The sequence below is a fragment of the Thamnophis elegans genome, chromosome 10 (genome assembly GCF_009769535.1).
Source record: "Thamnophis elegans isolate rThaEle1 chromosome 10, rThaEle1.pri, whole genome shotgun sequence".
Taxonomy (NCBI): Eukaryota; Metazoa; Chordata; class Lepidosauria; order Squamata; family Colubridae; genus Thamnophis; species Thamnophis elegans.
In genome coordinates, this window is record NC_045550.1 from 54,086,999 (window position 1) to 54,101,767 (window position 14,769).

General features: G+C 41.9%; 1 protein-coding gene across 2 annotated transcripts in view; it reads left to right on the plus strand.

The window, feature by feature from the left end:
* Positions 1–690: 690 nt before the first annotated feature.
* The window catches only part of GPR160 (G protein-coupled receptor 160), a 36,243-nt gene continuing 22,164 nt past the window's right edge, over positions 691–14,769 (plus strand). Inside the window, exons 1-2 of one of the 2 annotated variants that reach the window (XM_032225288.1) lie at positions 691–976; positions 2,955–3,051. In XM_032225288.1, the coding sequence (XP_032081179.1) occupies positions 2,967–3,051 (85 nt within the window). In that variant the 5' untranslated portion in view covers positions 691–976; positions 2,955–2,966. Of the gene's footprint in view, positions 977–1,637; positions 1,715–2,954; positions 3,052–14,769 lie in introns of those variants that run through there. The other variant, XM_032225289.1, reaches the window with a different exon arrangement.

Sequence of the window (14,769 nt, forward strand, 5' to 3'; positions counted from 1 at the left end):
ACGCACGCACACACAGCATGACCTCGAGCGAACTGGCAGTAGCAACTGCTGGAACCCACCCTTGCTGTATACCTATATAAATATGGTAAAAGATTCATTTTAATCTGTTTGTTTAGTGCACAGAAGAATCTAATTAAAGTGAAGGGAAAATATACCTTTCCACAATTTTGCAATAATTCTAAACCTGTTCCAGACTTGAACAGCTAGCTTGTCTGGTTAAACTCTCACCAAGAGCTTGAAAATATAAGAATTCTCTTGGTGGTGATAAATTGTTGGATTAAAATTTGCTGACTTCCAAAAGGCTGCTACTTCAAAGTAGCTTATTGACATTCTCTGAAAAAAAGTAAAAATTGCTTACACGTATATGAATCACACTCCATTTAAAAAGCAATAAACATGGATACATTCTGGGCAATAGACAGGACATAAAAATAACTTTAAAAAAATATAGTTTACATTTTTATTTAAATATAACCTGTTCGGCCTACTTTTATTGTTCTTTTGCTGTTAATTTTATTTATCTTTCTTTCTACTTGGTTATTGCTCTGTTGTGCAATATTTAGTTATTGTGCACATTTAGTTATTTTTCAGTAAGGCTTTTCAAACATCCAACTTTATAGGTTACCTATAAAGTTGGATGTTTGAAAAGCGTTACTGAAAAATAACTAAATAAAAAATTCTCCCTTTCTATAGATCCTTTGTAGGTAATGCAAAGGAGGTTGTAGTTGTGCTTTGCCCACACAACATGCATTACACAAACTTCTCTTGAGTTTATTCATTTGTTTGTTTGAGTTTGTCAAACAAAAACAAGAACAAGAATAAAAGAATAAAAGTGACAGTGACAGCGATGATAGGCAGGGATCTTAGTGCACTTATGCCCGCCCCCTCTACTAATCACTTAAGTATGATGTGAGGTCCACGGAAATCAATTCGTGACTGAAACTGTGAAAATTTGTAGCTGAAACAACTGAATCAGGTAGGACATTTCAGACTTTGACAACTCTATTAGAGAAATTATATTTTTTACAGTCAATTTTAGAACGATTTACATTAAGTTTAAAGTGTTTGTTAGCGTGTGGATTATTGTGATTAAAACAAAAAAGTTATTTACAGGTAAAACATTACTATGTATACTTTTGTATGCAATACCCAAGTCTAACAGCAAGTGATACAGTTCTTCTAAGTTATCCAAACTGAGAATTTCGAGCTGGTAGCATAGGGAATTCTATTATGCATAGAAGAGTGCAAGCGTTTTCTTGAGATATAGTTCTGAACTTGCTCAATTGTACTGATGTCAGATATATGGTGGTGATTTTAAACAGTTGAACAAAACTCTTGGTCTAGCATATGTTTTATAAGCTCTAACTAGCAATACAATGTTTCCAGAAAAAAAACTGTGCAAAATTAAATTTACAACTCTTAACGCTGTTTTAGCAACACTTTTATTAGTGAACTTTGGAGCATAGCTCATCAGAGATAAGTACACCTACCCTGTTTTTCCCAAAATAAGACCTCCCCTTATAATAAGCCCAATTGGGCTTTTGAACACATGCACTAAAATAAGCCCTCCCCCTAAAATAAGCCCTCCCCAAAAATATTGCAATGCAGCAGCCGCAGCCATGAGGTGACCACACTCGCTGCCTTCTGCACCTCAAAAATAATAAGATCTCCCCGAAAATAAGGCCAAGCCCTAACTTGTTTTCGAGGAAACACGGTAGGTCCTTGAGAAAGTGAGGGTCATCATCTACTTCAATGCCATCTAGCTTATACTTGAAATTGTGATTACCTTTTCCAATATGTAAGACAGAGCATTTATTGATCGAAATTTGAAGTTGCCAAATAGAATAGAAGACCATTCAGATACATAGTTGAGATCATTTTGAAAACAACAAAATCATCTGTAGTATTGAATAATTTTATGTCATCGGCAAAAAGGACACAATTGCTTTTAAGTTGCTCACATAAATCGTTGATATAGCGCAAGAAAATGTGGGACGTAAGATAGTTGTGGAACACCACTGTTAACTGGTGCAGATTTAGATAGCGAGTTCCCTATTTTCACTTTCTGCAGTGTACATTATTATACAGGAAAGCAGCAATCCATTTGTGCAAAGGATCAGAAACGGCTGTTTATCATGTACTACTGTATCAAAACCCTTACAAAAATCTATGGAAATTGCATCTACAGCTTTGCCTTGATCAAGACATGTAGTGCAGATGTTTTGACAGTGCAAAGGTTGTAGATTACAGGACAGGTTTTTCCTGAAGCCAAACTGTCGGATAGCATGTCGTTTGTCTCTAAGTGGTGAACAATAGATTGGTTTATAATTGATTCCATAACTTTGCACATAACACAACACAAAGAGATCGGTCTATAATTTTCAGCTAAACTAGGGTCATCCTTTTTAAAAATTGGTATAACTAGAGCCGATGACCATAGAACAGGCAGAGAATAGTTGGAAACAATACTTCGGAAATTCTACACAAAGGTTCAGCTAGGACGATAGCAAGTTTTTTCAAGAAAAAAGCGCATGAACCATCTGGTTTGTTACCGCCAAACGCCTTATTATCCCATCCATCAATCTTAAACAGAGAACAAGTTTTGTGTGGTGATGAAGGCATTAGACTGAGAAAACAGGAGGCAGCGAATTCTAGCCTTGCCTTGTTAGGCACAAAGCCAGCTGAGTGATCTTGGGCCAGTCACTCTGTCTCAGCCCTAGGAAGAAGGCAATGGCAAACTGCTTCTGAAAAACCCTGCCAAGATTAAACTGCAGAATCTAGGCCAGGCAGTTGCTAGAAGTTAAAAGCACATAGCCTGTAGAAAGAAATAAGAAAGCTAGGAGATGATAGATTCAGGCTGTTATCTTATATCCACTTTTCTGGGGTAAACCCCATACCAATTCAGAGGAATTTCTGAGCAGACTTTTGTAAAATTGTATTCTTCATAATTTTAGCTGCTAGCCAATATGACCACCAGACAAGCCGACAAAAAGGAACGTGGTGGATTCACTCTATGTAAAAGGAGGAAAAAATGTCAGTGCAAATTAAAAGGTATGTTTTTATGCATTTTGGATTTATTTTTACATCGTGTTCAGGGGTGGGTTTCAATTTTTTTTACTACCGGTTCTGTGGGTATGGCTTATTTGGTGGGTGAGGCTTGTTGGTCATGTGATAGCGGGAATGGCTTCATGGTCATGGGACTGGTTGGTCATGGGACTGGGTGGGCGTAACCAACTTGATGTCACTCAGGTCAAGGGGCACCTTCCCTGGCCTCTCCTCGCTTCAAAGGCCTCAATGAGATACAATTTCTCTGTCTATTTATTTACTACTTCTGAACATCCAAAATATACTATTTAATCCTATGTATATATGCCATATGTGTACATACATATTACATAATAGAGAATGTGTATAGGCACCCAAAAAGATACATCATCTACAATATATACTGTATGTGTATGTACACACACAAACACAGTGTTGCAGCTGTTACTTGCCTTTTATAAAGTCGGCCTCAGATAATCTGCTATAGCCTCAAATAAACTGCTATACAAGTACTCCTCAACCTACAAACATAACTGAGCCCAACATTTCTGCTGCTAAGTGAGACATTTGTTAAGTGAGCTTTGCCCTATTTTACGACTTTTCTTGCTGCAGTTATTAAGTGAATCACTGCAGTTGTTAAGTTAAATAATATGGTTGTTAAGTGAATCTGGCTTCCCCATTGACTTTGCTTGCCAGGTCAAAAAAGTTGACCTAAAGCCATTGCAACCGTCACAGATATGAGTTAGTTGCCAAGCATTGGAATTTGATCATGTGACCATGGGGATGTTGCAACATTCATTAATTTGAAAAATGGTCATTTTTCAGTGCCATTGTAACTTTGAGCAATCACTAAATGAACTGTTGTAAGTTAGGTACTATCTGTATTATACTAATGTAGTCCATTGCTCGTGTCTGTTGGGCAGTGTCTGGCTTCAGGATTTAATGCTTGTGGTCTAGACAACACATTTCCTGATGTTTCACTAGAAAACTGTAGCTAGCATTCTCAGAGGCAAAGTGGTCTATACTGGGCCTAATATTGCCCAAACTGCTATATTTTATTATAAACATATAGTTTTGAAACACAGCCATCTTCCATAAGAGTTGTCTGCTTTAATGATGATTTTCTTCTTTATAAAAACATTATTTTCTTGCAAGCGATTATTGTGAGCTTAATGTGGAATTTTTGCATGTGGTGATTACAGCACAGAAACCCAGAGCTATTTATATATCAGAAATTCAGTGCACTCAGTTGCTCATCAAACGGCCTAGTTGGGTACAAATGCCATTAAAAACATTTTCCTCGAAAACGCAGACTAAGAAAGTAAAATTGAGGTTGTTTTAGATGCGCCCTTTAAAGCTGAAGAAATTTGCTGTTTACACTTATTTCTGTTCGGCCCAATATAATTGCAGACAGGTGGTGGGATACAACCGGTACACCCCAGGATGGGCGTACTGGTGCCTGCTGGGAGCACCGGGTACCGTTCCGGTATGGTGCTACAGAGGGCCCACCCGCCCGCTCGCCCTCCTTATCTGTATTTGAGCCGATTGGGGCTTCTGCGCGGGTTTAATGTGTTTATGAAGTTTTTATTAATTTTGACAGGGATCATGGGTGGTGTGTACGCACTTCATTGCATTTATTTTGGTTAAGCATTTTGTCCTTAATGTACTGCTAAATCCGCCTTCGGTTTCTATTTTCATAGTCTATTCGTGTTTTCTGTGTTAGAAAATGTAGCCCATCTTTTCCTCCCTCACTAGTTACACCTTGACCTATTGTACTAGTGGTGGCTTTTGCGCTCACTTTGTTTCTTTCACAAGGTAAGCTGGCGATGGCGGTATATAGACTGTTGGGCTAGGGGGGGGGTTAATTGTGGGGTATTGGTTATTAGACAGGCTCCTCTAGGATGATGTGAAGTAGCGTCAAGCCTTTTAAATTTTATGTTTTTACTTCTAGTTATTTGGCGAACAATTGGTGATTTTATTGTGTGTTAGGTTAGGCATAGTAAGGTGTTCTGACTTCCTCCTCCGTCCAGTAACCAATGCCGAGACAAGCTTAATAGCAAGACCAAAACCTCGGTGGCTGAAAGCCAAGCATACCAAACAAATAAGGACTTTGGCAGCAACTCAGACAAACTCAGGCAGCAATAAACACAGATAAGGCTTGGCAGCAATTTAGCCTGCCAAGCTCACAGTGATGTCCTCTGTCATTCAATCCTACAGTAATGTCCTCCGACATTCAATCCTGCAGTAATGTCCTCCGACATTCAATTCTGCGGTAACTTCTACAAAGAGGGCCATGTGCACAAGTAGCTTTTATACTCTGGAGAGGAGCCTAATGACCACCAGCTGAGCGCAATTACCTCCTGTAATTGTGTAATTGTTCTTGACACCGAGTAGCTCTTCGATGGTGTGCATCCAGGAACAACTCACTGCTGGCTTCTGGATCACTCTCCCTTGTCTCCTCCCCACTGGTCCAAGGCTCAGGCGCCACCTGGTGGCCAACCAGTCTCTCTGTGCCCTGCTCGGAGTCGGAACCCTGTCCAGGGTCCTCCACATCCTCCAGAGCCTACTCATAGGGCCCCTCGCTGTCGGAGTCAAGCTTTGTTGCTTATGGCCTAATATTAGGTCAAGCTTTGGTGCTTATGGCCTAATATTAGCTACTGCTGCTGGTCCGTGGGGGTGTGGCTTGTGTTGCTTGGTGTTATGGGCGGATGCCTGATACCAACTCCTGTGTTAATTGTGGTGGGTTATTTCACTGTTGTGGTGAGGCTTGCATGTATAATTAGAGGGTTTAGGTAATAGTAGGTTTAAGACCAAGACCTTGTGTTGATCAGGTATAACCGTCTTAGCATTTTCAGTGCTATACTTTAGGTAAGCTATGATAACAAGCAGCTGGAGCGTCGCAGAGCGTTGCGGGTGGTAAGTAAGCATGCGCGTGCTGCGCACGTGCTGCCCGCATGCATGTGGTGGACGCCCAGCCCTGTTGCACTGTACTGGTTGCATCGGGATCCGGAACCCACCACTGTTGCAGACGGAATTACAGGTAGTCCTCGACTTACAACAGTTCATTTAGTGACAGTTCAAAGTTAGAACAGCAGTGAAAAAAGAGACTTATGACTCTTTTTCCCACTTACAGCCGTTGGCAGCATCCCCATGGTCACGTGGTCAATATTCAAGTGCTTGGCAACTGACTTATATTTATGAGGGTTGCAGTGTCCCTGGATTATGTGATTCCCTTGTGTGATCTTCTGACAAGCGAAGTCCATGGGGAAGCCAAATTCACTTACCAACCATGTTATTAACTTATCAGCTGCAGGGATTCACTTGACAAAAGTGGGAAGAAAAGTCGTAAAATGAGCAAAACTCATTTAACAAATGTTTCGCTTAGCAACATAAATGTTGGGCTCAATTGTGGTCGTAACTCAAGGACTACCTGTATTCTGTATCACTATCAGGGGTGGGCTGCTGGGGGTTCACAGGAGTTCAGGAGAACTTCTAGCTAAGATTCTGTGCAGTTTGGAGAACCCCCAAATCCTACTCCTGGCTGGTCCCGCCTACTCCTCCCCTCCTGGGAGTCCCCACATGGCCCATTTTGTATGCAGGTAAGTGCAGGGCATGCACGGAGACTCGGGGAGGGCAAAAAATGGGCCTACTGGAAGTTTGGAAAGTTTGTTTCCGGCCTCCAGAGGGCCTCCAGAGGGCCTCCAGAGCCTGGGGAGGCCGTTTTTGCCCTCCCGGAGGCTCAAGGAAAGCCTCCGGAGCCCGGGGAGGGCAGAAACACCCACCCCTCACTGTGGTGCAGGAGGTCGACTAGGCCATGCCCACCATGGCAACTCCCACCCAGCAACCGGGTAGAGAACCCTTTGCCAAAATTTTTGAAGCCCACCACTCATCACCATGCAAGCATCTTGCAATATTCCCATCCCCTACTGGGCTAGTTCACTGTGCTGGGAAAGAGAGAGTGACTTTCACACCAACAATGTATACCAAGAATGTGTTAGAGCAAGTAGATTATCCCAGCTGCCCAGGTAAAGTAAGCAGGGCCCTACATTGCGCAGTAGCGACATTGGAAGACGCCAGATGATGACTTCAGTAACAACCACAAAGGCATCAGTTAATACTGCACGGAGGGGGCAATGGTAAACCACTCATGTGATTTCACCAAGAAAACCACATGGAAATACAAGATTGAACAACTCTTAGTGCAGTGCTAAAAATTGCTCTCTTCAAACGAGATGGTACTCAACAGGCTGAGGGAAGGCAGAGGCTCTTTCAGAGCAGAACGCATGTTTTGATTAATAAATCAATAACGCAAACGATATTGTCTTTATGATGTGCCTAAAGTAGAACCTCTATAAACATGGGGAAACTGAAATAAATCCATTACAGATTGACATTTTGGTATCACCAAATTACAATGAACTGGAAATACACTCACCTCCCCCCCCCAATCCTCTTGACGCTATTAAGAACTAATTATTCATTTCCAATTTCTATATCATTCTTTTAATGCTGGACTCTCATATCAAAAGGCAAGGAAACTGTGACTGTTACTCTAGCTAGGTTAAAAAACATACAGAGCATTTACACAACTTAATGTTCCATCCAGGTCTCAACTATGTTAGTCTAGTATATCATGATTGTAGAGTGGCTTGAGCTCACTCAGTACGCTAAGCTTTCGATCATGGCTTATAAAGCATCATAAATTTTTACTCCTCCACCCCTTAGGCTACATGGCAGTGAGGAAAACTTCCACAGTTCAACTTCTAGTTGTCCTTCAGTTGTGAAAAAGCCTCTTCTGCAGCTATTTAAGCTTAGGCTTGATCTAGCTCTGAGAAAGTTGTTCCAGTAATTTATCTAGATAGATCCAAGAAGATCAGTATAAACTGTGTGGAGGCCTACTCATTCAACTTTTAGGAGACTATAGAAGCTTTTTGAACTGGCTGCTACTTTATCTTTATCTGTAGTTTGAGGCACAGTACCTCAGGATAATGGTTAATGGTTAAAAAACGCAGTGCTTGAAGATAATGTTTAGCTTTCCTTGAGGAGAAACGCAGGGTTAGAAAACTAGGATTTGTCCTGTTTAGAATAGAAGAGGATCAATGTTTATTCAGACAAGAGGACTGACCTTGTTTGGTGGAACTTAGTCCCAACTTAAGTATGCATGGAATTGCATTTCAGGATTTACACGTTTCTTCTACAACAAATATCTCTGAATGCATCCAAGTCGTTCCCTCACAGATGCACCTTAGCCATTGGTCTTCATAATAGTAGAATTAGATTAAGATACTAGGATAGGTGATTATAGGGTTAACTATGATGTATTGAATGTTGAAAGCTGGCAGAAGTTGCCTCACCTAACGATTCGGTGATGACAGCAACTGGAATTGCAGGGGTAAAGGATGCTATCTTGTTTTACAATTGCATTGCTTAATGATGGAAAATCCAATCCCAATCGCCATTATAAGTCAAAGACTTCCTGCAATACAATACACTGAGTCTTAAACTAGCTATTTGAGCCACATTTACATAATATATAGCAAGGGTGCCAAACTCAATTCAATTCATTGAGGGCCACATCAGGGCTGTGGTCTTTGGAGGGGGAGCAGGTGTGGCCAACCGTGAGTGTGGCCAACTGTGTGGGCATGGCCAGCTTGACGGCACTCACTGGGTGTGATTGACTGGGTGGGAGTGGCCAGCTTGACACCACTTATTCTAGTTTCCAAATGCAGGACAAGACAAACTTGGCACAGTGTCTCTTAAGTCACAAACAGAACTTCCCACTCTTGAAACGACTGAATGAACAAATTGTTTCCTGCAAAGACCCACTCCCCATTTGTTCCTCTTTTGTTTCCTATGGGAGGGGCCCAGTGGTGGGTTTCAACATTTTTTGGAACCTCTTCTGTAGGTGTGACCTGCTTTGTGAGAGTGGCTTGCCAGCCATGCAACCGGGTGGGAATGGCTTGCTGGCCATGTGACTGGGTGGGAGTGGTTTGGCAGTCATGTGACCGGATAGGAGTGGCTTGGCAGTCATGTGACCGGGTGGGAGTGGTCAAGATGATGCCACTGAATTCTTTGCCCCAATGGGTGAGCTACAAAAAGATATAAAAAAGGAAATTTATTATTTTGTGTACTTACTACTTAAATAAGATTAAAATAAGTACACAAAACAATAAAAGAGCTACTTACAGAAGGAAGATGACTGTCTTGTCAGTCTTCAATATCACTGACTCCAGTGAATGGCCTGCACAAAGAAGAGACACAGAAATGAACTCTTTGAACTGCATTAGGATGAAACCAGCATACAAAATAATAGAAAAGGAAGATTACTGCCCTTTTGTGTGTTGAAGTCACCCACTGACCACCTTGCTCCAATCAATGGCCTGCACAAAGAGATACAGAAAGGAAGACTTTAATTGCTTGCACTACTATATTAAGGATGAAACAAGCACACAAAGCAATAAAACAGCTACCTACATAAAAAAGATGACTGTCCTAGCGGTCATACTCTGTTGCCTCTTCATCCTGCTAAATAATACTAACTGCAGAAGAAATAAAACAATATTGGACTCAATTGTGGTTGTAACCTGAGGACTACACTACAGGTAACAGAAGGGACCTCTGTTTTCACCCAACAATGTACGGTCTTTTCAGGAAGGATGTCCCCCAACAAACAGGAAAAATATAGTTTTTCATCTAAGAAGTTAGATCAAGAATGAATGTCATAGGTAGATTCACAGAGCGATACAGATTTCTTCTTCTGAAATTTATTCCTCCGTTCAAAAAACAGGAATATATGAATTAGGTTCAGTACTTAGGACAGACCAAGTAGCTATTCAAGAGTTAGTGGTGTCATGGTTAGAAGCAATGGTAAAGCAAGATATGGATTTAAAACCAGTAACATTTGGTTGAGGATTTCAAAGGGAATACAATACATATTTAACATCTGCTGAACTGACCTGGAAGAAGAATGAGGCAAGACAGCTTTCAGCCACTGCCAGTTTCCCTGATTCCACTGAGGTTCTTCTGTGGCATTTGCTGCGTCTGGCTCTCCAGTCTCTCTTCAGCACAAGGTACAGGTAGGCCTCTATTTATGACCCCCAATAGAGCCCAGCTTTTCTGTTGCGCAGTGAAACATTTGTTAAGCGAGTTTTGCTCCATTTTCACGATCTTTCCTGCCCCCGTTGTTACGTGAATCTGGTTTTCGGATTGATTTTGCTTGTCACAAGGTTGCAAAAGGAGGTCATTCATGTGATATGAGTCAGTTGCCAAGTGTCTGAATTTTGATCATATGAGCATGAAGATGCTGCAACGGTCGTAAATGTGAAAAACGTTCATAAGTCACTTTTTGCAGTGCTGTTGCAGCTTCAAACGGTCACTAAATGAACTTTTGTAAGTCGGGGACTACCTGTATATTTCAAGAAGACCGGTGTGAGCAGTAACTCCTTCAAAGGGTGACCCTCCAAGGGAACCACTTAAAGCAGCAGTAGTGTCTGCAGTACAAACTTCTATAACACCATTGTGGGTTTTTTGGGTGCACCATGTGGATGCTTCGGACAGCTACAATGATGTATGTAAATGCCATCATCTTTGAGATTTTCATTTCTTTCTCATAAAATATGTTACACAGCCCCCCACCACCAAAAAAATGACCCACATGATAACTGGAGCTTTCCCAAGAATTGGTTCCCAACCTTGTTGTGAAGAGACCTGAGAAACAGCAGGACAGAAGATAGCTAAATTCCTTCCTTCCATTCACACTCTGTAAGTTTGGGATGGGGGACGGTTGGGTTGATGAATTGGTGCCAAGAGGAACTCTGGAAATCTGAGTGAGTTGGGTAATTTAGAGATGACTCAACTGTGCTCTTCTGACTTGGTTTCTCAATCAATAACAGAAAGACAGAGTTGGAAGAGACCGTATATAGATCACTTAGTCCAACCTTGGCTCAAGCAGGAGACCCTACACCATTTCTGATAAGTGGCTGTCCAATCTCTTCTTGAAAGCCTCCAGCGACGAAGCACCCACAACTTCCAAAGGCAAATTAGATCGTTAATGTTTAATATTTTTCTGGTACTGTATTTGCAAAACTCTTGCATATCCTCCTACTTTTTAGATATATATTATTAGATATATATTTTAAGTGTGGCATATGATAAAAACATAGGTGGGTATAATTCTTTATATAGGAAGAATCAAAGCAATTAAGTAAAGGTAAAAGTTTCCCCTCTCCAGTTGTTTTAGAGATGCTCATTTCTGTTTCTTGGGCAAAGGAGCCAGCATTGTCTGAAGTCATTTTCCATGGTCATATTGTTGCAGAAAATGAAGAGACCTTTTTTACTTTTACTTTACTTTTATTAAACATTTATAGGCCGCCTTTTCCCTGAGGGGACTCAGGGCGGCTTACAATAATAGGGGAGGGGAGTGCAGGACAAAACACAAAAAGAAAATGTGAGTAAAAATAATTAGCGGTAAAAACACAACATTCACTCAGCATTCGGGAGGGGCGAGAGTAAAGTCTTATCCCCAGGCCTGACGGGATAGCCAGATCTTGAGGGCTGTGCGGAAGGCCTGGACGGTGGTGAGGGTGTGGATCTCCACGGGGAGATTGTTCCATAGCGTCGGAGCTGCAACTGAGAAGGCTCTCCTCCGCGTAGTCGCCAGTCGACCTGAGAAACAGCAGGACAGAAGATAGCTAAATTCCTTCCTTCCATTCACACTCTGTAAGTTTGGGATGGGGGACGGTTGGGTTGATGAATTGGTGCCAAGAGGAACTCTGGAAATCTGAGTGAGTTGGGTAATTTAGAGATGACTCAACTGTGCTCTTCTGACTTGGTTTCTCAATCAATAACAGAAAGACAGAGTTGGAAGAGACCGTATATAGATCACTTAGTCCAACCTTGGCTCAAGCAGGAGACCCTACACCATTTCTGATAAGTGGCTGTCCAATCTCTTCTTGAAAGCCTCCAGCGACGAAGCACCCACAACTTCCAAAGGCAACTTCTGTTCCATTGGTTGATTGTTCTCACTGTCAGAAAATTTCTCCTTATTTCTAGATTGAATCTCTCCTTGATCAGTTTCCATTCATTGTTCCTTGTCTGGCCTTTGGGTGCTTTGAAAAATAGGGTGACCCTCTCTTCTCGGTTACAGCCCTTCAAATATTAGAACATTGCTATCATGTTGCCCTTGGTCCTTTTCTTCACTAGACTAGCCATGCCCAGTTCCTGCAACCGTTCTTCATATTTTAGTTTCCATTGCCATAATCATCTTTACGGCTATTCTCTGCACTCTTTCTAGAGTCTCAACATCTTTTTTTATAGTGTGGTAATCAAAACTGGGTGCAGTAGTCCAGGTTGGCCTTACATCAACCTGAAGCATCAACCCAGGTCACAGAAGTCACTGTGGTCCATAGGAACACCATATTGCTCTCCAGATAATGGTTCAAACTGGATAGAGTACAAATCTCTTAACCAGGATGAGGTCAACAAATTGGGGATACAGTTATGCAACATTCACACTGCTTCCCAGTAGCCTCCCAGCATGTATCAATGTGGTACTGAAGAACCCCAGGACTTCATTGTTCATGCAGAAGGTGTCTTAATAGGGCCATCATGGGATTTCATGGCCTGTTGCACTGTACCAGTTGCACTGGGATCTGGAACACACCACTGGTTCAGAGGAATTTCCAGAGATCAGAGTTGATTTATGGCAACCAAAATAGAGTAGAGATATCCTTCAACTTAAAACAGATCATTTTGTAACTGTTCAAACTTACAACGGCACTGAAATAAAGTCATTTTTCATACTTATGATCATTGAAGCATCCCCATGGTCATGTATCAAAATTCAGATGCTTGGCAACTGGTTCATATTTATGATGCTTGCAGTTGTGACTCGGGATTATGTGATCACCTTTTACACTTCATTCTGTGGGGATCCCTTGTGCAAGGAACTACTGTAGACAGGTGATGAGCCGAGGTGGCGCAGTGGTTAAATGCAACACTGCAGGCTACTTCAGCTGACTGCAGTTCGGCTGTTCAAATCTCACCGGCTCAGGGTTGACTCAGCCTTCCATCCTTCCGAGGTGGGTAAAATGAGGACCCGGATTGTTGTTGGGGGCAATATGCTGACTCTGTAAACCGCTTAGAGAGGGCTGAAAGCCCTATGAAGCAGTATATAAGTCTAACTGCTACTGCTATTGCTATGTCCCAAAGGTGCTTTTTCAGGAGGCAACTGGACTTCCTTGTTTTTTCTTTGAAGGCATTTTGCTTCTCATCCAAAAAGCTTCTTCAGCTCTGACTGGATGGTAAAGACCTTCAGCTATGCAATTTGGGATGAACACTCCTTGAATCGTGGGCGAGTACGAACAGATTTCCAGAAAAAAAATGCAGACCATAAGAACCATTAGCACTACCCAGGTGACCCTGAGGACACAGATAAATATCCAAGTGCTTCAACAATCGTCAAAAAGGATGCCAATGACCAGCCGTCTGCAAGGGATATAAATGCTTCCATTCCCCACTGTCCTGTCAGTATGAATGAGTATGAGTATGAGTAGTTTATTTATATGCCGCCCTTTTCCCTGGGGGGACTCAGGGCGGCTCACAATTCGGAAGGAAGGGAGGACAAACAGATTAAACACATAAGACAGTACATCATTAAAAAGCACAACATTCATACAATTCGGGTGGGTTGCGGTCTTTAACCCCAGGCCTGATGGGACAGCCAGGTTTTAAGGGCTATGTGGAAGGTCTGGAGGGTGGTGAGGGTACGAATCTCCACGGGGAGATCGTTCCATAGGGTCGGAGCTGCCACCAAGAAGGCTCTCCTCCGCGTGGTTGCCAGTCGACATTGACCGGCAGATGGAACTCGGAGGAGGCCTAATCTGTCAGAGTTGAAGAAGCTTCTTGGATGAGAAGCAAAACGTCTTCAAAGAAAAAATAAAGTCTAGTTGCCTCCTGAAAAAGCACCTTTGGGACAACCATGACCTGGATGACTGAAGATGTAGAGAGACTTTTAGACAGGTGATGCTTAAGAATCACCAGGAGGCCTTGGTGCATCTTATTCAGAGAATTGACTATTGGGTAATGTAATTAAATAATAATCATCATCATGCCTGTTCTGTAGCAACAAAAACTGGAACATAGGTTTATTCTAGATCACAATTAGCTGTTCAGAAGAGCTTCTATTTCTACTATTGAACATTTCTATTGTTTGATACATATTTATATCTCGCTAATCTTATCAGCCTGAGGTTTCGAAAGTCTAAAACCCTGCCTCAAACCACAGTGCTGTTTTAGCAACTGAAGAGTCTGTCACTTCCACATTGTAGTATGGGATTGTTTGCGATCTGACCAGGTTACCGGCTGCATAAAGTCAGCACAGAGGAAGTTTTGCACTGAGGTGAAGAAAGAAGAAGTGGCTACAAGCCAAGAAAAGCATATTCTTACCACGGTTTCAGGGTATGGCCCTGCAGCATTTAGAAGGCGTGTACTGGTGAAACAAAGTGACAGTTGAGGAAATAATTATGCCTGGATCGATTGCATTTCATAGCTATTCCATTCTCCTATCTCTGTTTTACATGAATCGCAAAAACTGATTTCCATAAAGATGGCATTCCCCAGAGAAGTTTGACTCAGAGTATAACGTCAGTTTTGGTCAACAGTTCAGTGAGATTTCCTCTTGGTTTGGTTTGGTTTGGTTTTATTAACACTTATAGGCCGCCCTTT